Source organism: Marmota marmota, unplaced genomic scaffold, assembly GCF_001458135.2.
Source record: "Marmota marmota marmota unplaced genomic scaffold, marMar, whole genome shotgun sequence".
Lineage (NCBI taxonomy): Eukaryota > Metazoa > Chordata > Mammalia > Rodentia > Sciuridae > Marmota > Marmota marmota.
In genome coordinates, this window is record NW_026000272.1 from 13,877,709 (window position 1) to 13,901,191 (window position 23,483).

At 36.2% G+C, this 23,483-nt stretch overlaps 1 protein-coding gene across 4 annotated transcripts in view; it reads right to left on the minus strand.

Moving 5' to 3' along the window:
* Positions 1–23,483, minus strand: part of Adgrg4 (adhesion G protein-coupled receptor G4) — a 115,636-nt gene that overhangs the window by 86,191 nt on the left and 5,962 nt on the right. For all 4 annotated transcript variants that reach the window (XM_048796977.1, XM_048796978.1, XM_048796976.1 and 1 more), the window contains 2 exons: positions 22,298–22,376; positions 8,451–9,065 (listed from right to left, as the gene is read on the minus strand). In XM_048796977.1, coding sequence (XP_048652934.1) covers positions 8,451–9,065; positions 22,298–22,367 — 685 coding nt within the window. In that variant the 5' untranslated portion in view covers positions 22,368–22,376. The remainder of the gene's footprint in view (positions 1–8,450; positions 9,066–22,297; positions 22,377–23,483) is intronic.

Below are 23,483 nucleotides of genomic sequence, written 5' to 3' on the forward strand. Positions count from 1 at the left end.
GAATTTTAACCTAGTAAAGACGCCAGTTTTCCCCAAAATTATATACAGATATAATGCAATTCCCATGAAAATTCCAACCAGGTTTTATGCAGGTACAGTCTGAAAATTTACAGAAATGTAAAGAAATGCATAAGCCTTAGAGTAATAATAAACCAACTTTTAAAAAGAAGGGTAGGGTGAGAGGAATCACTGGACCCAATATTAAGTCGTAATATATAGCTATAACAAGACAGTATAGTATTGGCAGAAGGATAGACACAAGATGAATGAAACAAATAGAAGCCTCAGAAATATACCCATATAAATATGCTCTACTGGTTTTTGAAAAGCCTACATCTGGGCATGGTGGTGCATGCCTGTAATACCACTGGTTTTGGAGGCTGAGGCAGGAGAATCATGAGTTCAAAGCCAGCCTCAGCAACAGTGAGACCTTGTCTCTAAATAAAATGCAAAATAGGGCTGGGGATGTGGCTCAGTGGTTGAGTGCCCCTGAGTTGAATCCCTGGTATCCCCACCCCCCGAAAAAAAAGAGAAACAAAAAATGTACAAACTCAATTCCAAAAAAGGATAACCTTTTCAATGAACAGTACTGGAGCAATTTGACATCCACAGACACAAAAATTATGAACCTCAACCTAATCTTCACACCCTAAGCAAAAATTAACTCAGAAGGGATCACAGACTTAAATGTAAATACAAAACTATTACATTTTTAGAAAAAAAGAACAGGAGAGAATCTTTGGAATCTAGTGCTAAGCAAAGAGTTCTTAGACTTGACACCAAAACTATGATCCATAAAATATAAATTGTTAAGTTAAACTTTCTCAAAATGAAAAGCTCTTCTCTGAGAAACCCCATGTGGAAAGATTTTTAAAAATCTATAGAGTAGGAGAAAATATTTGCAAAACAGATAACTAACAAAGGACTAGAATATGTAAAGAATTTTCAAATCTCAAAAGTAAAACAAACAACCCAATTCTTTAAAAAAGGCAAAAGACTAAAGTATGAAATATGAGATGTCAAGAGCTATGTAATGTTTTGAACAACCAATAAAAAAAGAACTTCCTTTGACATATTTTGTAATTCAGGTTGCATGGAGATTAATTCTCTTTGCTCATTTTTTGATCCGTAAATTCTTTATCTTCACTTTTAAAAGATATTTAAAAAAAAAAAAAGGCAAAAGACAGGAACAGGCTTTTCACCAATGGAGAAATAAAGAAGACAAGTAAGCACAGGAAAAGATGTTCAAACTCATATCAGGGCAATGCAAATTAAAACTACTATGAGATATTACTACACATTTGCAAGAATGGTTAAAATAAAAAAATACATAACACAAAATGCTGGCAAGGATGCAGAGAAAATAGATCATTCCTACATTGCTGGTGGAAATGTAAAATGCCAAAGGCATTTTAGAAAATAGTTCAGCAGTTTTTTATAAAATGAATCATGCAATTACCATATAGCCCAGAAACTTCACTATAAGCATTTATTCCAAAGAAATGAAAATTTTTGTTTATACAAAAGCCTGTACATAAATGTTCATAATGATTTTTTTGCAATAAAAATTAGAATTGGCCCAGATGTCTTTCAATGGGTGAATGGGTAAGAAATAGCAACAAAAACTTCAATGCATCCACTCTATGGAATATTATTCAGCAATAAAAAAGAACAAATTATTGTTATGCATAACTACCTGATGACTCTCCAGAGAATCATGCTGAAAAGTCAACCTTAAAAGGTCACATACTATGTGATTCCATTTATATAATATTCTTGAAATGACAAAATTTTAGAAATAGAGGACAAATTAGTGATTGTCAGGAATTAGTGTTTGGGGTAATAAGGGGGGGGTGGGAAAGAATGATGGGAAAGAGGTAAGTATCATTATAAAAGGACGACATGAGGAATTTTAGTGGTATAAGAACTGTTCAAGAATGCATTGCAGTTTTTGTTGCTGTTTCTTACCCATTCACCTATTGAAAGACATCTGGGCCATTCATTTTAGAAACTAGTCCAGCAGTTTCTTGTAAAATGAATCATGCAATTACCATATAGCCCAGAAACTGCACTCATTCTAGTCCTGTTGTGAACAAGTGATCACTTCCACAAATTATTTACATGAGCTTTGCTGTCTGTGTATATTAAACTGGTGATAATCCGTGCTGATTCACAGGGGCCTGTGAGCTTAATTGCCATTTGCTCTTTCACTCTAGACAAAATTGTATTTTTGTAATCATTGGGAGTTAGAGAACAGAGGTATAGAGTAGTTGAATATTTATGAGGCATTTTGAGGCAGATGTACCTGCCAACAGAATATTAAGTAGAACATTTGCTAAGGTACCAAATTCTGGTTGTGATTTGGGTATATCACATCATATTAAATCTGTGTGTTGTTCTAGCCCACATATCACATCTGGTTTTTCTTTCAATCACGACCTCTATAAATATAATTCAATGTGTTGATTAGATTTGTGGGAGATAATGGTGGATCAGAAAGTGCCACAAACAGATTTACCAGTGGGGTACTAAAAATATGAAATGAGCATCTTTAAGATGATAAGGGAGATATTTTTTCAAAATGGTGTCTGCGTTCAGTTTTTAAGCAAGGACATGAAAAATGAATCTTGTGATAGAGAGACAGGTTAGAGTCTCCATGTCTGAATCTATAGGAGAATGTCAGTCTGTGCAGGAGAATACAAATAAGAAAGCTTTGAAGAAAGTACAAACAGCTCATGCTTATCTTTCGTGATGAAAAACGAGGGGAGCACAGAGAATTGATGTACAAGGGCAAGACCAAATTGCCTTTTAGCTATAGAGTCCATCACTGTGGAATCTTTCATAAGAGAGCTGATAATTGGATAGAAGGATTAATAGTAGGACAACAAAGGCCTTTAGAAAATACATAAACTATGCAATCCATCTCTACATATTTTAATGGTTGGTTCATAACATAATTCAAAGCAGTTGGAGCATTAGGTCAATTAATAATCCTCAGAAAATCAATGACCCAACAGATAGAGGAACACTATGTTTTAATACAGTGTAGATTTCCCAGGATGGACTTAATTCATGTGAATTCATTCTTTTCAATAGAAAGGATTCCTCAAATGTATAACTCAGAGTAATTTAATCTGCATGCCTTTGTGAGACTCTTCATCTTCATACATTCCTGGGTCAGAAAAAATTCTCTGTTGGATCATGTTTCCAAGTTGAAATTAGGAAATTATGTTCACCATACCTAAAGAGGATCTTCAGTTTATGATCAGGTCTTAATGGTTCTTCCAAGACATATCTGTCACCACACTTTACTTTAAAAAGTCTTGTACACTTTTCTCATAGCTAAAAATTGGAAATAAATTCAAAGTCCTTCAAATAGAGCTTGTTGAATAAATTATAGCATATTCTTATTCTATCATACTATTCAGCAGCCCACCCCTAGAAATAATCAAATAGCTCTATATTATATGACATGGAAATATCTCCAAAATATATTATTATTTTTTAAAAAAATAGATGCAAATGGCTATGCATATAATGATGATCCCAGCCGTGATAAAAAAAAAAAGAAAAAATATAATGCGTACATGTAAACCTGAGGTTTGCATTTTTTCTGCAAGTATACCTAAGAAATTTTTTTTGTACCAGGGATTGAACCCAGGGACACTTATGCACGGAGCCACATAATCAGAACTTTTAATTTTTTCCTTTTGAGACAGTGTCTCAATAAGTCACTGAGGCTGACCTTGAATTTGTGATCCTCCTTCCTCAGCTTCCCAAGTCATACCTGGCTACCTAAAAAATTCTTAATTTTTTTCTGTGGTGAGATAGATACCTGCGGTGGGAGATTAAAGTGAAAAGAGACTTTTAGTTTGGATTTATATCTTTGTGTAATTTTAGTTTTTTAACTGTATGTGTTAATTTTACTTTAAGAGACTAATTTTAATGAATAGTTGAATTAGTGGAATAACTAGTGAAAATTATAAGTCAATTTAAATTGTAAAAGCTTATGTACTTTTTCTGAGAAATTCTACTTTTAGGAATTTGGCCTATGAAATTGCAAGCCCAAGTATAACAAGATGTATGTATGTATGAGGAACTTACTGTAGCATTATTTGTAACTGCAAAAAAAACTAAAACAATTTCAATATGCATTAATGGAAGGTTAAGTGGATTATGTTACATCTACACAGTGAAATATAAATAGCCCTAAAATAGATTTAAATGTACTTGTATGTCCATGATAAGATCATTAAAATAAATAAAGTTTTTAAATAATATGTATGTATGTTTGATCTTTGTTTTTAAACTACATGCATTCATGCATATACATGTGCCCATACACACTCACTTTATAAACCCATAAGAAAAATAGACATTTCTATGTAGAAGATGAAGAGTAGGTTTTACTTTATACTTCATATATTTCATATTGTTTAAATCTATTTTATTCACAACCATATATATTGTATTTATAATTTTTTAAAATAAGGAAAAGAAGCTACAAATATCCCCCAACATAAATTTCTAATGAATGGCACCTTTACTGTAATTATTTATCACTATGATGTTTAAATATTCCTCAGACATCTCCAACTATAGTGGATACTTATTTAATAAACCCAGGTAGGGTTGATGTTTTCCAGCAATTTTCCCTAAAAGCCTTGTTTTCATGAATATATAAATACATATAATTTATGTGTAAATACATTTATGGAGAATTGTAACCTAGCAATCTGCTCATTAAAATTTATTTTTAAAGGTCATAATCCTTCTATGGACCATAAATCCCAATTTGTTAGGCAAAGTTAAACCCAGACATTACTCATATTTATTCATACATTGCCACCCTTTCTCTACATGTGATATAGCCAAGACAAAAGTAAAAGAAATTCTGTGGTGTTATAGTTCCTTAAGTGGTGAGGCCAACAATAACTCCAGCTAATAACTTAATCCCCCCAGGTGGGTTATCAGTGCCAGAAATTTCTATCAATGGAAGCTTTTAAGCCAGTGGTTCACCACCTTTTGGGGGGCCATAGAATCCCTTGAGAGAGTCCTACATGATATAGGGGTGAAGAGAACATGGACTTTGCAACTAGACACATCTTTGTTTAAATGCCAACTCCACTGTTTATTTCATTGGTGACCTTAGGCAATACACTTAACCTCTCTGAGCCTCTCTCTTCATCTATAAAATGCCTGGCACATAATAAGAACTTAGTCAAAGGCAGCAGTTATATTGTTAGGATGAGATAAAAAATGTTGACTCTCCCTGAAAAAAGATCCACCTTGCATTTTTAGGATATTGCATATGATTTCAAGGGCTTTGCCAACTCCTTCAACCAATTCTGGTCCTCAGGTTAGGAACTCTTGTTTAAAGATATGGAATCAACACTTGAAACCTGAAAAGTAGAGAGAATATTTTCTACCCTTTTTTCTTACTTGTCATTTTAGGTAGTGTTTTCTTGTGTTGGATTATTTGTGTGTTATGCACATAAAGACTCAACCCAACCAATAGAGTGGATTGCAAAATAAAAAAAGTGTACAAAAGAGCAAAATAAATAAGAGCTGTATAGCACTTTAACCCATTAATTAGATTTAGTTATTTACCAGACAAATATTAAAGGCTATGGCCATTAGGTGACCAGATTCAGTTTTTATATACCACTATAAAGCATGTGAGTTTGCTAGGGCCATATTTTTGTTTCCTTAGATCAAACATAAAATTATTTTAAACTGCTTTACATGAGCTGATCAGAGTTAACCTACTAGTTCCTAGCTCAGTTTTATGATCAGAGCCAGCTAGATCTGTTCTCCTTTATTTTCAAGAGTTCAGAAAAGAGAAAAAACAGTGCCTTCAGTTAGCAGCACAAAGGAATAGCTTTTGTTCTTTCTTTGCATCGGTCTGATCTCAAAGAAATAGAAATCCCCTGCAATGTGCCTCTACCATTAACTCAAACAACATATGGACTGTTGATGAAAGTATATCCCAACAGTCTATGAAAGCCCTCTTAGGCTTGGATCTAGCCCCTATTCCCTCCCTAATTGTTCTCCTCCCAAATTCATAAGTAAACAATACCCCAAGAATAAGTGAACATTTCAGGAAATGAGAAAAATTCTATTTTGATGCTATTATCACTGACTGTGACCCATGCTTCAGGACTGTTGTTGATGATGGTGGAGAAGATTGGCAATGAGAAGAGTGGGATTTTACAGAGAAAAACAATCCTGTATTTCCTTCTCAAAAGCAGAGAGGAGAAACATGCATGCATAATTCCAAGAAGAGAGGATTTTTTACAAGAACCCTATCCAAATAGTTCTTCAATATCATCATTACATTCACAAGAAAAGTGAATTGGTTTATGAATACCATTCCCAGCTAAAAGAACCAGCACTCCTTGGTAAAACATCTGATTCTTGGGCTGAAGAGAAAAAATACAAGATTATCCTAGAGTATCTTGTGCCAAAAAATAAGAAAATGCTCAAAGAATGATGGGGTATGTCAAAGGGACACAAGAGCCAGATTGGAGAGCCCCCACTTGCTAAATTTGGGCCAATTTGAGTATCAAAATAAACAATAGTAACAGATTTTAATCCAATGAATAAAATGAGAATCCATGAGTTCATGCTCATATAAATAAACACATAAATGAATGAATGGACAGGTAAATGTGGAAGAAGAGAAAACTATTCCTTTAGAATGTCCACTAATAAGTGTAGAAAAAGAATGGAGTTTGCCACCACTGAAGTAACTGGTGATTCAGACAAGAATCATCAATAGATATAAAACTACTGGATAAAAGTTTGATAAGAATAGGGTATTTATGTAGCCCCCAAACTTCTCCCCCAGAAATTGCTTAATAATTACAAAGAAAAAAAACACATTTACTATGGAAAAATTTGCCAGAGATCATAATCAAGTGATCAAAGTTATCATCTCAAATAATGGGACAAACTGGCACCATGTGTCTACTGATGTAATAATGCACTGAGAAGAACAACATAATTTCTGTGGTATTCTTGCCAAAATACAAAGCATAAAGTTAACCATGAGGAAATATTAGACAAACCCAAATTAAGGGAAATTACACAAAATAACTGGACCGTATGCTAGAAATGTCTAAGTCATGAAAGACAAGTAAGTGTGTCAGTCAGCTTTTCATTGCTGTGACTAAAACATGTGACAAGAACAACTAAGAGGAGAAGTTTCTTTTGACTCACTGACTCGGAGGTTCACTTCAAGGTGGGCTAAATCCATTGCACTCCAACTAACGTGAGAGCACATCATGGCAGAAGGGCATGGGGAAGGAAGGGAAGCTGCTCTCCTCATAGCAACCAGATAACAGAGGAGGGGGAAGGGGTCACAGAGAAAATTAACCCTTCCAGGTCATGCCCCCAGTGACCCACCTCCTCCAGCCATTCTCCACCTACCTACAGTTAATACCCAGTTGTTTCATTCAAATTAGAATGGACTGATTAAGTGACAGTTCTCATGATCCAATCAGTTCATCCATCCCTGCATTAACACAAGAATTTTGGGGGGACCGTTCATATACAAACCATAACAACAAGGAAAGACTGAGGATCTCTTCCAGATTGAAGTCTAAAGAGACATTCTAACTAAATACAATGAATGTATGCTCCTGAATTGGATCATAGATCAATCAAAAACAGCTATAAAGAAAGTTATTAAAAGAATTCACTAAATTTGAATATAAACTGTGAATTAGATATAAGTATTGTATCAATATTAAATTTCTAATTTTGAATATACAGTGTGCTTAAGTAAGATAATTCCTTATTCTTAGGGAAAATGCATGGAGGTATTTAGTGATAAAAGGGAATCATGCCTGCAACTTACTCTCAAATGATTCACAAATAAATTAGATGTGTGTGTGTGTGTGTGTGTGTGTATTTTATGTGTGTAGGAGGAGGGGAAGAGGAAGAGAAGAGAAATGAGAAAGATTAAAATACAGAGGATGGGCCAGGCACAGTGGTGCACACCTGTAATGCCAGCAACTCAGGTAGTTGAGTCAGGAAGATTGAGGCCAGCCTGGGAAAATTAGTGAGACCCTGTTTCAAAATTTAAAAAAATGAAAAAGGACTGTTAGTGTAGCTGAGTAGTAAAGTGTCTCTGGGTTCAATTCCTAGTACCAAGAAATAAAGAAATAAAAAATAAAAAGATATGGAGGATGATAAAGTATATAAGGAAGTGTTAACCATCGATGAACCTAAGAGTATGAAATATGTTGTTATTCTTACAATATTTGTGTAAATTCGAAATTATATCAAAATAAAAGGTAAATGAAAACAATATTTGCTGTATATTAAAAGTAAATGAAAACTTGTGGCAATCTCAGGCTCTTGCCAGAACACTGATGGAAGAGCGGATTCATTGGCGTGGCATTTATGCTAACCTTGCTAAGGAGAAAAATGAATTAGTTACTCACAACAGCGCAGTGTCCTGTCAACAGTTGGGATGATCTTGTTGAGAAGCCAAACATCTTCTTCCCAACTAATGATATTTCCATCTAAACACTTCATAAACTCTTCAGTTTCCAAGATGCGATCCCAGAGTTGAAAGTAGTATAAGCTGCCAGTAAAGTGAGGTGCCACTTTTTTCACCTGGCCATCTTCATTCTTGAGCAAGTGCCCTAAGACCAGCGTCCCATTAGGTGTCAGGCTGCGTGGCTCATCCATTATTATCACTAACCTTTTTTGATTCAGGAAAATCTCTAATCTGCCCTTCACCCCATCCCATATCAAGCATATTGTATACCATTTAAATGGAATCAGTCGGTAATTGATATAAAAGGTCTTGCCCAAGTTGTGTAGTATTAGATGCCGATGGTCCCCTGCAAGTCCAAAGTCTAAGTCTTCTCTGCCCAGCACAGTGTTTTTAATAATATAGGAGAAGGCCTTCCAATAACCTGGCTTGCCATTTTTGGCTACCATATCAATACATGTTGTGAATTGGCTCAGTTCAGGAATGGTCTTGGCCAGGCTTACATATGTGTCACTTTTTCCATAAAAATCCAGCTTTTTTCCTTTTAGTGAAAGTGTATCTGTCCAGATTTGGAGAAGGGAGAAAGAGAAAACAAATCAAATTTCAGTTAAATTTTTTATCATCTTTGGCAGTATGCTCAAATTGCACAATATAATTATGAATCAATCCTGATACAAATAATCAAATTGTAGATATAACAAAAATCATCTCTTTTTGACATTGGCATGTGATGTTTTTGGCAGAAGCATTTCTTCCTAATTATACTTTGCCTGGGCTAATATAAAAAGTTAGATTAGTGTTCCCAGAGCCCACACCAGCTGGACAATTTGGAGGGGCCATTAGAAATGTGTGGCTAGCCTACACTTCAGATTTTCTACATATAATTCTCATGCATATATATAATCAAAAGAGAATTGTTTCGACCCACCTAACCACCTTATTCATGATTCCACAGAGATTTGTTTCTTCAATACCTATTCCTGAGCCAAAAGACCTGTTTTATTCTGTCTCCAGAGACTTCTTCTCACTGAAAAAGCACTGGCAAAGGCTTGAAGGATGACCAGCTGGACAATATTGAAATTTGGGGGTTTCTGCTTGGACTAAGGAATGGAAGAGATGGCATTGCCCTGAATGCATCTGGATGCCCTCCTTCCCTCTCCCCACTGAGAGAGCTTAAGGCACTCTAGACAGCCATGGACCCAGTTATCATTGGTTATGAAGTCAGAGAGCCTGGAGTGGAATCCCAGCTCCAACTGACACACATCAGTTTAAACTTGAGCAAGTAAGTGAACCTCCCTGGGCCTAAATGTTTGTTTCAGTTAAATGAGGATTTAGGACCATAGTGCTTTATGTTTGCCCAACAAAAGGGGCCACAGTTCACATTGGAATCTAGGCCAGGTGGTCCCTGTCTACTGACAGGATTATTTGAAGATTGAGATAATGTACACAAAGCCTTCTCAAGTGTACATTTCCTTTGGTACAGTGTTTTGGCAGGCAGCTTGAAAATTTAAATCAGGTATTTCTCCTGTCTCATAGGAAGCTATTAAATTGTGATATTATCACCACTACAAGTGTCACAGCCCTAGGCCACTGGGCAAATATCCAAGGTTTGCCTAATGTCAACCTATTTCCATGCGCAGGACAGACCAAGCCAAACCAAAAAAAGCTTTGTGGCAGAATAAAATTGTTAACTTCTCTCTGAATTAGAGTCATAATATTGGGACCACTACTTCAAAACAGTGACAGCCATAGCAGCACACTATAGAGGCTGGAAGGAAGTGACAACTGCCCTGCTTCTTGGAGATGCCTCCAAATGAGAGCCTTCAGATATTCTCCACCCATTCAAAATTCTCTCCCTCCATTCCTTTACTGAATAGCCTCCAAAAGCAAACAAGCACATGTATATGCTTGCCCACACACACATTCATGCACACACTCAACCTGCACATGCATGTGCGCGCGCACACACACACACACACACACACACACCATACCCATGTGCAGGAATTCATATTATCCACCCGCCAGTTATTGTTCAATTATCTATGATAGATGAGAAAATGCTTATTTCTATTCTTGGTATATGGTATTATCTTATCATCTTTCATGTAGCTAATAAATCAAGAGTTAATCCCACAAGACAGTAACACCATGATATCTAACTCTTGATTATTGTTGGTTAACATTGCTTTTCTGCTCAGCCCTCCAAATGACGTCAAATAAAACATTTAAGAACTGGTTTTATGGTGAATATAAATCTTCATGGCTTACTTGTTGCTTAAGAAAAGAATGTATCATAGTCTCACATGGTGTACAAGGGCCTCTCCTCTCTGCAATATACTAATATAAAACCAGTTGCCAAGGGAGAAGAATGAGCAATTTACAAAATCAAAAATATAAAGGCCAACAATAAAAAAAGATGCCACCTCACCATTTTTTAAGCACAAATTAAAACAGTAATAACATACCATTTTGCCTACTAGATTGATAAAATCATAGAAGATTGATGATACCCAGCATTGGCAAACATTTGGGGAAATGACTAATTCTTATATGGTGCTGGTGGGAGTACCAGTTGAGTAGGGTTTTTGAAGGACAGTTTGCCAGTTTCTATGACAATTTTAATTGTATATATATACTTTTATTTTTTTGGTACCAGGGACTCAACCAGGAGTGTTTAAACACTGAGCCACATTTCCAGTCCTTTTATATTTTATTTTGAGACAGGTTCTCATGAGGTTGCTTACAGTCTCACTAAATTTCTGAGGCTGGCTTCAAACTTGTGATCCTCCCTCCCAAGTTGCTGGGATTATAGGTGTGCACCACCACGCCCAGTAAATTGTGTGTATACTTTTGGCCCAGAAACTCAATTTCCATCAATTTATTCTAAAAAAATATACATATATACAAAGATGTGAATACAAGGATATTTACTGCAGCTTTGTTTCTAATCATGAAAAAAAACGTGTCTATTCATAAGTGGATAGTTAGGAAAATTGCTACTTCTGAGCAATGAAGTACTAAAGCATATAAAGTAGACATATATAGTCATGGAGAAATTTTCAACTCTTAAATTATGTGAAAGGGGAGTTACTTAAGTGTAAGTATAGTATTATTTATTAAAAATAAAAGAAAAATATGTGTGTTAGTATACACATAGAAAAAAGTCTGGAAGAGCGTATCAAACAGTTAAGAATGATTATCTTTAAATAGGAGATTTAGGGGGATTTTGATTTTCTGTATTATTTATTTAAGTAATTACTGCATTTTAAATGATCATATTTTGCATTTATAATCAGAAAAATATAGATAGACTGATGGTTGGATGAATAGTGAAAGAAAGAAAGAAAGAAAGAAAGAGAGAGAGAGAGAGAAAGAAAGAAAGAGAAGAGAAGAGAGGAGGGAGGGAGGGAGGGAGGAAGGGAGAAATGAAGAAAAGATTAGTTTGGCCTTACTTGAGCTTCTGCAGACAGAGATAAATTCTTCTTAGACATCAGCAGAAGAGTGGTGTCACAAGTCTTAAAAGCTGGATGCGTGCCCCAGTTGTGTCTCTCACTAGCTATGTGGACATGGACAATTAGTGCATGTAAAGCTCTCAGGACAGTGTTTGGAAGATAGTGAGCCCCATATAAATGTTAAATAAATAAACTCATGTCACGTCTGTGTACAATGGGAATAATAATTGCCTTCCTCACAAGGCCATTATAAAAGATGATACAATAACAACTAACATTGAGGTGATCTGTGTGACAATGTTTATAAACTATGAAGTACCATGTAAATGTCAGTTGCAGTGTTTACCAGCGTCATTAGCAGAAACCTCTTTCTTCTCCCACAACCTTGTTCTCTCCCTCACACATGCAAGCACATCTGTGCTGAGCCTTCCTGCAGCCTCCAGGCCTCTAGCAGGACCCAGAGGAGGAGGGGCTGTGATGAGGAGGAGAGGGGTTTGGCCCTTGTTTGGCCAGGCAAACAGCCTTCACCATGGGTCTCTCAAGGGCCTGCTTGAAAGGCCACTTGTGTCTTTGCATACGATTTTGCTATCCATTGCAGATGTCTGCTCGGATGCTGCCATCTGTTCCCTGGCAATTTTGAAGTCCAAATTGCATGATTACCCACCCACCCCCTGACACACAAGTGTATTCTCTCTTGAATTTGACTTTCCTGCATCTCTTCACCTCTGTCTGCTCTTTCCTTTTATTTTAAATCCCATTTATTGCTTTCTCTAGTTTATTTTTAAAAAATAGGAGGTGTTTTGTTGCATTATAAAAGTAATACTGTACATTTTTATTTTTATTTTTTTTTACTGTACATTTTTTAAAGAAAAAATGGAAAGTATTAGAAAGTAAAAGGACAAGAATGAAGTCAGCCAGAGAGTTCTGACACCAAGAGACAATCAGCAATAATAGGTTGATGTATTTCCTTTGACTTCTTTGACTGTGTGTCGGGGGAGGGGGGCTTTGTTTGTGTTTGTGTGTTTATGGCTGAGATCATATTGTATGGAAAATTTTGTCCCTTGCTTACTTAACATTATAACATAAGTGCATTCCATGTTAGGAAAAACTCATCAAAAGCCTTATTAAAATGCATATGTTACAGCCCCAGGAGCATGAACCACCATCTTATTTGTACTGGGAAAATTCACATAATATGAAGTTCACTATACCATTTTAAAGTGTACAATTCAGTGGCATTTAGCATATACACAATGATATACAAACAGTATCTTTATCTAATTCCAGAACATTTTTATCACTCCAAACATTAAACAGTCTCATTAAACAATCATTCTGTGTTTGTACTCTGCCCTATCCCCCATAAATGGCAATCACTATTATGTTTTCTATCTCTGTAATTTTTCCTACTCTGGACATGTCATATAAATGAAACCTTGCAATATGTGGCCTTTTGTGCCTGACTTTTTACATTTAGTATAATGTTCATCCATGTTGAAGCATGTATCAGTACCTCATTACTTTCCATAGCTGAATATTATTCCATCATATGCATATTACATTTCATTTGTTGATTCATCTAATAATGGATATTTGGGTTGTTTTTGCTTTTAGCTACAATGAACAATCTTCTATGATTTTTGCCATTGATTTTGTTTTAACAACATGTTTTCATTTCTTTTGGACTTGTACTAAGAGTGGAATTGCTATAGGTCAAATAATTGTATGTTTAATTTATAATAATAGCCAGGTATGGTAGGGCAAGCCTGTAGTTCCAGTGGCTTGAGAGGATGAGGCAGGAAGATCATGAGTTCAAAGCCAGCCGCAGCAACTTAGCGAGGCACTAAGCAACTCAGTGAGACCCTGTCTCTAAATAAAGTATTAAAAAGGGCTGGGGATGTGGCTCAGTGATTAAGTGCCCCTTGATTCAATACCTGGTACCTAAAAGCAATTTATAATAATAATACCCAAACTATTTCCCCAAATAGTGGCACCATTTTACATTCCTACCAGCAGTGTGTAAGAGTTCCAATTTCTCCACATCCTCAACAACACTTGCTATTTTCTGTTATTATTATTATTACCATTCTAGAGTCTGGGAAGTGGTATTCTATTATGGTTTTCTTGCACTTCCCTAATACTTAATGACATTGAGTGTCTCTTCATATTCTCATTGGCCATTTGTTCTGTCTTCTTTAGAGAAATATCTATTCAAGTCTTTTGCCCATTTTTAATTGGGTTGTTCATCTTTTTGTCATTGATTTGTAAGCATTGTTTATATCATCTGGATATTAGAACTTTATCAGATATATGATCTGCAAATATTTTCTCACGTTGTGTAGGTTGTCCTCATAATAATTTTTTTTAAATTTTTAGTTGTATATGGACACAATACCTTTATATTATTTATTTATTTTTGTGTGGTGCTAAGGATCAAACCCAGTGCCTCACACATGCTAGACAAGTATTCTACCACTGAGCTATATCCCCAGATCATCATAATGACTTTTGATGCATAAAAATTTTTAATTTTGATAAAATCCAATTTATCTATTTTGTCTTTTGTTCCTTGTACTATTGGTGTCATTTACAAGAATCCATTTCCAAAATGAAGGCTATGAACTTTTGTCCCTTTGCTTTCCTTTCTCTGAGTGTTATGGATTTAGTTCTTACATTTGGGTCTTTCATCCATTTTGAGTTAATTTTTGTAAGTGATGTAATAAGGAGGCATCCAATTTCACTGGCACATAGTTGATCCTCAATAGCTATTTACTACATATGCAATATGCAGTTATGCCTTCTTTTAGAGCATAGAGTTGGAGGCTGATAGGTGGGAAAGTGGAGGGTTGTCCCTTGTGCAAAGATATCAGTATATGGATAAAGGATCTGGCATAAAATGAGCAGACCCTGCTGCTTATTTGGGAGAACTTTTGGCAAAAGATCAGCAAAGAGCCCCCCTTCCAAAGTAATACATTTCTTTTTAAAATCAGCTTTAAAGAAAAGTAAAACTATGGAATTTGCCAGTAAATGGTTGGAGTTGGAGAATATCATGCTAAGCAAAATAAGACAATCCCACAAAACCAAAGGCTGAATGTTTTCTCTGATATGCCGATGTTAATTCACAATAAGTTGGGGGCGGGGCACTAGGGAAGAATAGCATTACCTTAGATTAAGTAGAAGGAAGTGATGGGAGGGGATGGGAGGGTATGTGGGGATAAGAAAGACAGTAGAATGAAACAGACATTATACTGTATGCATATATGTGACTACATGACCAAAATGATTCTGCAACATGTACACTCAGAAAAATGAGAAATTATATCCCATCTATGTATTATATATCAAAGTGCATAAATACATTCTACTGTCATGTATAACTAATTAAACAAATTTTTAAAAAATCAGTGAGCAAAATATTTATAACTCTAAGAGACAAGCAATCCAAATGATTTTTTTCAGCTGGACAGTATTAAGTAACCATCAGACATAATCTCTTATGAGTCTTCTTTGCAAAGTTTCTCCTTTAAAATGCTCAAGTGTTTCAAAATTTTGAGACTGAGATTGCAAGTGCACTATCTTACAAGATCTTAGGGAAAGTGAACAAAAGCAGTTTTCTCATGATCAGACACTGTGGGAATAATCTGGTCACTGTTTCCCTCACACAAGGTAACCTGCTTTCCTCTTTTGACTCAGCGAGCCTGATAGAACATTTGCGTTTGTAGTATTAGTTTGCTAGGGCTGGCACAACAATATACCAGAAACTGGATAGCTGAAACAACATGAATTTATTGTTTCATGGTTTTGGAGGTTAGAAATTCAAGATGAAGATGTTTTCAAAGTTGGTTCCTTCTAAAGACTATCAGGAAGAAATCTGTTCGGTGTCTTTCTCCTAGTTTCCCATGGTTGGCTGCAATATTTGGTGTTCCTTTGCCTGCAGGCTTATTACCCCAGTATTTACCTTTAGCCTTCCATTATCTTCTCCTTTTGTGCATGTCTGGTATAAATTTCCTCTTTTTATGAAGACACCATTCATATTTATTAGGGGCCCACTTGGCTCCAGCATGATCTAATCTTAACTATTTACATTTGCAATAACCATATTTACAAATAAGATCACATTCTGAGGTACCAAGGGTTAGAATTTCAACATATATATTTGGAGAAGACACCATTTAACTTACAATACTGTGAAAGGCTCTAGGCTAGCCAACCACCTGGAAATGCCTCCTCTCAAAGGAAGGAGAGAAGACACAGCAGATTTTAGGAAAAGGGCCCACTAGAGGTTTTAGTGGTGTTTATACTTTGGAGAATCTGACCACCCTGGGGGTGCACATTCTGCCAGGGATACTCCATGCCTGCCAACTGGGAAATGTCACCATTCCTATTAAAAGGGGATAATCAGACACTCATTTCCATGTTCTGTGAAGCCTTTATCTGAGCAGGAAGTTTTCTGGCTTTTAGTATTACAGACTCCTGCAAAGCAATGCTCTGGAGCATTGAGAAAATTTGTAGGCCAGATCCTAAGCTAGTAAACCCATGACTATCTGAACAGATATAATAGATAAGTGCCTGATAATGGGTAACTCCATTATCTACATCACCATGTCTATAATGTTCACAACCACAGAGAACTATAGTTACTGTGACTCCATGCCCACACATCTCACTGGTCTTGCGAGTAATCAGGTGTTATGGTTTGGATGTGAGGTGTACCCCAAGAGCTCATGTGTGAGACAATGCAAGAACATTTAGAGGTGAAATGATTGAGTTATGAGAACCTCAACCCAATCAGTGAATTAATCCTCTGAGAGGGATTAACTGAAGTGGTAGGGTGTGGCTAGAGGAGGTGGGTCTCTGGGGGTGTGCCTTGGGGGTATATATTTTGTCCCTGTTGAGCAGAGCTCTTTTCTCTCTCTTTATGCTTCTTGGTGCCATATTCCCTCTCTGCCACACCCTTCTGCTATGCTTCTCTACCCAAGGAATGAAGTTCACCACCTATGGACTAAGAGCTCTGAAACCATAAACCTCCAAATAAACTTTTACTTCTCTAATTGTACTTGTCAGGTCCTTTGGTCACAACAGTGAAAAAAACTGACTAAAACACCAGGCTACTACTTAGAGTAGATTTGCTATATATAGAAGCATTCAATGCTGACCCTCATTTCTGTCAGCAGTCACAGAACTATCCAACACATTCCTTCCTCCAGGACCCAAGCTGCTGATCATATGTGTGGACTGCCAAGAGTTCTTATTGGATCAGGAGGCAGAGGAACTACCCTCACATAGGCCTTCTTGGCTTACATTCTAGAGAGAAAGGAAGTCAATAAACAAAAAAATAATTACAGATTGTAAGGAGTGCTCTGAAGAAAATAAACAGGCTGATTAGCTAGATAATGGGAAAAGTGTGAATGAGGGGAATAGAAATGTCTACATTAAAAGCACAGTTAAAGAAAAGCCTAAGAAAGAATCATTTTAGCTCTGTCCTAGGGGATGGAAAAGGAGGTAGGGTTACAAAGGTGTGGAGTAAGAGTGACTCAGACATGGGTAGTAGCATGTGCACAGACCTTTTGGTGATGGCACTTGACATTTTCAAGGCATAGCAGGAAGCCAGTGTGTCTAGAGCAGAGAGGGAGAGAGGAAGTATGGCAGGAAATGAGGCCCAAGAGGCAGTGGGAGACAAGATCACACAGTGCTTTTTAGGTCTTATTAAAGAGTTTGTATTGTATTCTAACTGTGATGGGAACTTCTTGGCAAGTTTTGAGTAAAATCAGAATGATCTGACTTAATATATTAAAAGATCACTTGGAGGCAGAATATATGGTAGAGAGAGAGAGTCAGATATAGGATATATCTGGAGGTGGTATCAACTAGACTCAGTGGATCGAATGTGGAGAGTGAGAGAAAGATATGGGATGGTTTCTAGGTTTGGGTAACAGTATACAGAGGAACCATTTCCAGAAGAGGAAAAGCTGCAGACTATTACCTGACAGTGGAATTCCTCAGCCTTTCATTTCCCTATCAAGATCTTTATGTTGTTATGTTAATAGCTCCCATAATACCTGGCCTGATAGAATAACTCAAAAGATCCTAAGTAATAAAATTCCCAGCCAGGGATCTTAAAACTCCATTTTTACCTGGGAGGCAAACAGTAGGAGGAAAATAGCATTGGAGACCTACTCTTCAGCCTATGTTAATAGCCATCTATATTTTAATTGTTGATGAATGAAATTTCTACAATCTACTGGCCTAAGACAGTGTCAGGGTCTGTCACACACCCTGAATGACAGATTTTAAAAGTGCTATCATATAAGCCCTTCTAATCTGCCCTATGCTGACTACAAAAGCACTATGGCTATGTCAACTGTAGGAAATGTATATCTGGAAAATAAATTAAAAAGAAAGAAATACATGCTCCAGAGTCTGGAAGATATAATTTTACAGGCAATAACTCTGAGTATTATTAGATAGAATGTCTGTTCTTGCACATAAAAGGATGCACAACATCATTAGTCATAGGGAAATGCAAATCAAAACTACAGTGAAGTATCACATCATACCACTAAAATGGCTGTAATAAAAAAAGACAGACATGAACAAATTTTGGCAAGGATGTGGAGAAGTCAGAACCCTCATGTGCTTCTGGTGAGGATGTAAAATGATATAGTCTCTTTGGGAAATGTTCTGCTAGGTCCTCAAAATGTTAGTCAAAAAAAGTTACTATAGGACTCAGTAAGTCTACTACTAGGTATATTCCCAAAAGAAATGGAAACATACATCCACACAAAAAACAGAACCCAATTGTTCACAGCAGTTTTACTCATAATTGCCAAAAAAAGTAGAAACAGTCAATCATTCTATCAACTGATAAATAGAGAAATATAACATAGATACCTATATAATTAAATATTTTCAACAATAAGAAGAAATCAACTGATGATACATTCTACACATGGATAACCTTGAAAACAGTATGCTAAGTGAAAGTGGCCAGACAAAAAACACTTTGTTTTTTGGCATGGTTGTAGGATGCCATTTATATGAAATATCCAGAAGAGGCAAATCCACAGACATAGAAAGCAGATTAATCACTGCCAAGGGCTACTGTGGGGGGATGAATAAAAAATTTGAGTTTCTTTTGGGGTGACAAAAACATTCTGGAATTAGATACTGGTGATGATTACACAGCTCTGTAAATACACTAAAAATACCAAACTGTACAATTTAAATGATAGATTTTGTGGTATGTTTATTAAATTTCAATACAGCTGTCTTTCTGAAAAAAAAATATTTTCTCAATGGGCCACTCTCCATAAACTTCCAGAACAGCATTAGACTTTCTGTGATGATGGAAATGTTCTATAGCTGCACTGTCCAATATGGTAGAAACTGGCCACATGTAACAACTAAGCACTTAAATGTGGCTTGTGTTACTTAGGACTGAATTTTTTATCTTAATTATTTAAAACTTAAAAGCTACATGTTGTAAGTAATTATTATATTGGACAGATCAGCTCTAGAGTTTATACAGAAATTTAGAATTTCTATTCAAAATTTATCCTCAACTTGTCCTTCCTCACCAAATGAATTCTTCAAGAAGGAAAAATGGAGCTGCTTTACCTTTCCATTTTTACCATATCCTGACTGATTCTAACCAAGTTGACCTCTACAACATAAGTACTGATTTTTATTTACATGAGTCTGGGGCCCTCCCATGTCAAAAGGAGTCCTGGTCAAGATGTCTCTGTATATGTGAGAACTTCTCAAGACAGTTGACTCCAGCCCAGATTGACTATACAGTATATGAATAAAAGGTACTAAGGTTCTAACCATAGAGTCTGCTTTAAGCATCCTGTGATCATGTGTCACAAAATTCCAGTCATTCTTACAGTCAAGAATATTTTAAAATGTATTACCCTTTTTCAGATAACAAAGCCTGTCATTCCACTGTGTGTGTGTGTGTGTGTGTGTGTGTGTGTGTTTATGAGAGAGAGAGAGAGAGAGAGAGAGAGAGAGAGATGATAAGATATACTTTGGTTCAACTACATTAGCCCTATGGCTTTAACTCAGAGACACCCAACTCCCTTATCATGCAAACATAATATAACTAATAGCCAGCACCAGTAAGAGGAAGGAGCATAGTATGCACTGAATGTTTATATTCTCCCAGAATTCATATGTTGAAGCCCTAGCCTGCAATGCAATAGTTTCAGGATGTGTGACCTTTGGGAGATACTAGTTTTAGATGAGGTTGTGAAGGTGGAGGCTACATGATAAAGATAAGTGCCCTTATAAGAGAAAGATAGCAGATGCCCCCCACTCCACGATATTAATACACTTGGAAGAAGGTGGCCCTCTAAAAGCCAGAGAGTCCTCACAAGAAACCAAATTGGCTAACACCATCTTGGATTTCCCACTCTCCACAACTGTTATAAATAAATGTCTGTTGTTTAAACTACCCACTCATGGTGTTTTCTTGTGACAGCCCAAGACTAACTAAGACAGAGCACTAAAAAACTTAAATCCTTCTGACAACCTAAGCTCTGGGCACTCTCCACTCACTCCTACTTTATTCTTTACCTCCAACTATTCAGTCCCTGGCCTTGGTCTTTATCCTATTCTTGCAAACTCACTCTCACCCCTTGGACTTTATGGCAGAGTTTGTTTCTCCATCTCAACCTTTAGCATTCTTCTATGAACACACTTTGTTCACTCTGGTTCCATCCAGTTAGAGCATTTCTGAGTCACCCTCTGCTTCATCTGGCCCTAATCTCTTCCCTACCACAACCCTCACAGTTGGGAGGCTGGTGACTCTTATGGAACCTGAAGGGAACTCAACCTTAGTTATACTATAATTTCAAGGACAAGAGTCTACTTTTTCCAAGAAAAAACTGGTGCATTTCACACCATTCAAAGGATAATTTAATTGTTTGGTGACCTAAAGGAATCATTGCCTTGACTTACGAATTTGAGACTAAAACAGTCTGGAAAACCTTGTGACAGGTTTAAAATGACCTTCACAAGTTTAAAAACCACATTTATCATAATTTTCATGGAACAATGGCATTCCTTAAAAAAAATCTCCTGAACTTTTCAGTATTTTTTATTTAATGACCACACTAGACTCCTATATCCCTCCACTACTAAATTACTCTATTCTGTGCCCCATAATCCTTCACACAAAACTGACAAGGATTTTATCATATGCACCACCACCATATAGATGTTCAAAGTTTTATAATTGCACATTTCATTAATTTATTCTATCAGTACATATGAACTGTGTTTCTAACATATGTGTTAAGACTGGGGTTGGATATTTTGGATAAAGAAATAGAGAAAACAGAGTTTCTTGGCTTTGAGGAAACAGGCAGAAGAAAGATAAATCAACATCTTAGCATGTAGGCAAGGCCAGGTGATAGAGTTTGCCACTGTGCCCTGTAGGCCCCATTTCAACCTTTATTATAAAAAAAAACATGATTTCCCATCAGGCCCTGCACACAGCAAGGAGCTAGTCAGTGTTTGTTATTGATGGTGATGATGATTTGGTATTTTTCCAGAAGATTGACTCTAAAATCTGAGTACTGTTCAGATTGAACCCCAGGTCAGTTTCATCAGAAATTGTCACTCACTGGATCTTATGACCTTTTCACTGAAGACTGATGAACTAAATGAGAGCTGTTATCAACTGAATTTAGTTAATATGGATGTGATTGCCATTTTTTAAGATGCCTTCTCCTTAAGTGTCCAAATTACCAGCCACTTCAGTGAACTGTCTTAATCATCTATTCAGTACAAAATAGAAGCAAAAATATCTATCTCCACTCCTGTTACAGTGTGTAGGTAAGGTCTGGGCCCTTCCAGTTATGAGCCTGTGTGTTACTGTAAATCAGCAAGGAACTTTCTGCACATCCCAGTTTCCCTGTCTGCAGCCTACGCTCATTGCAATATATGTATAATGGAGACAGAAAGAAAGTATCACAATTCTCCAGGGAACTTTAAATAAACCATATGCATGAGATAAAATAGCCCCAAAGAAAGCCTAAATCATCTATTAGGTGTGCATTGGCCACCAAGTGTCATTTCAGAGCTGCCAGTAAGAAATACCAAGTCAGTAGTCCAAGCTACAGCCTGCTTGAGGCAGGTTCTTCATCAGTAGTACAAAGTCCTAAATGAATGCATACATTTACTGAAGCTACAGTTTGCCTTATATTGACCAAAAAGAGGCTGTTGAGAGGAAACCCAGCAAACCTCCACTGGTAATATTTTTAAATGACTTATTTCTAGTAACTACTGCATATGAGACTTTGGAAGAGATAATAAGAATACGTTTTCTTACCTGAGAGAAAGATAAACCTTGACATGATCATCAATCCATAAAGCCTCTGAAATATGATATGTTCTTTCATTGTCTAAACCTGTGTTCAAAAAGTCAAAAATATGCCCATTTCAGACTCATAACAAATTGTATGGGACCACATTTCTTTGCAATCCATCCAAGGATTTTTCCTTTTTCTTAATGTCATGTCAGTGAACCCAAAGAGAGACACTTGCCAGATACCCTCCTTGGCTGAAACTTCATTGATTGATTTATCTATATAGTCATTAAATAAATGTTATTAAAGTCATATTATGTGCTAGACACTGTGTTACCCACTGGGAATACATTGCTGAGAAGACAAGATAGAGATACTTGCTGGTATGGGACTGTTAGCTCAGTGAGAAAGATAGATATTACAGCTGGGGCTGTAACTCAGTGGTAGAATGCTCGCCTAGCATCTGTGAGGAATTGGGTTCAATACTCAGCACCACATAAAAATAAATAAAATAAAGTCATTGTGTTCACCTACAACTAAAGAAAAATATTTTTTTAAAACAAAGACATTAAATACATAATTACAAAGTGTGATGCATTTAACATCAATGTACACAACTTCAATCCAACTACTTGCAGTTTCAAGGATCCTTAACTTTTTAGCTTAGGTTTGTTTTATTAGACATATAATTTCACAAATTTGTGGGATGCAATGTGATGTTTTGATACATGCATATCACATGTAATGATCACATCAGGGTTGAAGGAACACTATGCAAGAAGACCTTACTGACAAAAGTAACTCATCAAATCATTTCTATTTTTAAAACAGTCTGCTTAGAGAAACATAACTACCATATCAATACATTCACCCACTTTCTCTCCTTAATTGATTGTAACTAAAGCTTCTTGTTTGGGAAATATACCCTTTTTCTCAAATGGAAATTTTGTTACAACCACAAATCTTACTGAAACACTTTATAGAAATTTGGTAGTAGGATGCTGATCGGCATTATCTGATTTTAAATAAACACACTTCTGAATGATTCACGACTGATTTTAAGTATTTCTTTTCTTATAGAATAATGCAACATACTGTATTTCTTTACATTTCTAAGTGGAATTTGAAGCGAATAGACTCACATTTGACATAACAGAAGCCATTAGGAAATCAGATGAATCTTGAGCTTCCTATGAGCATCAACCCTTA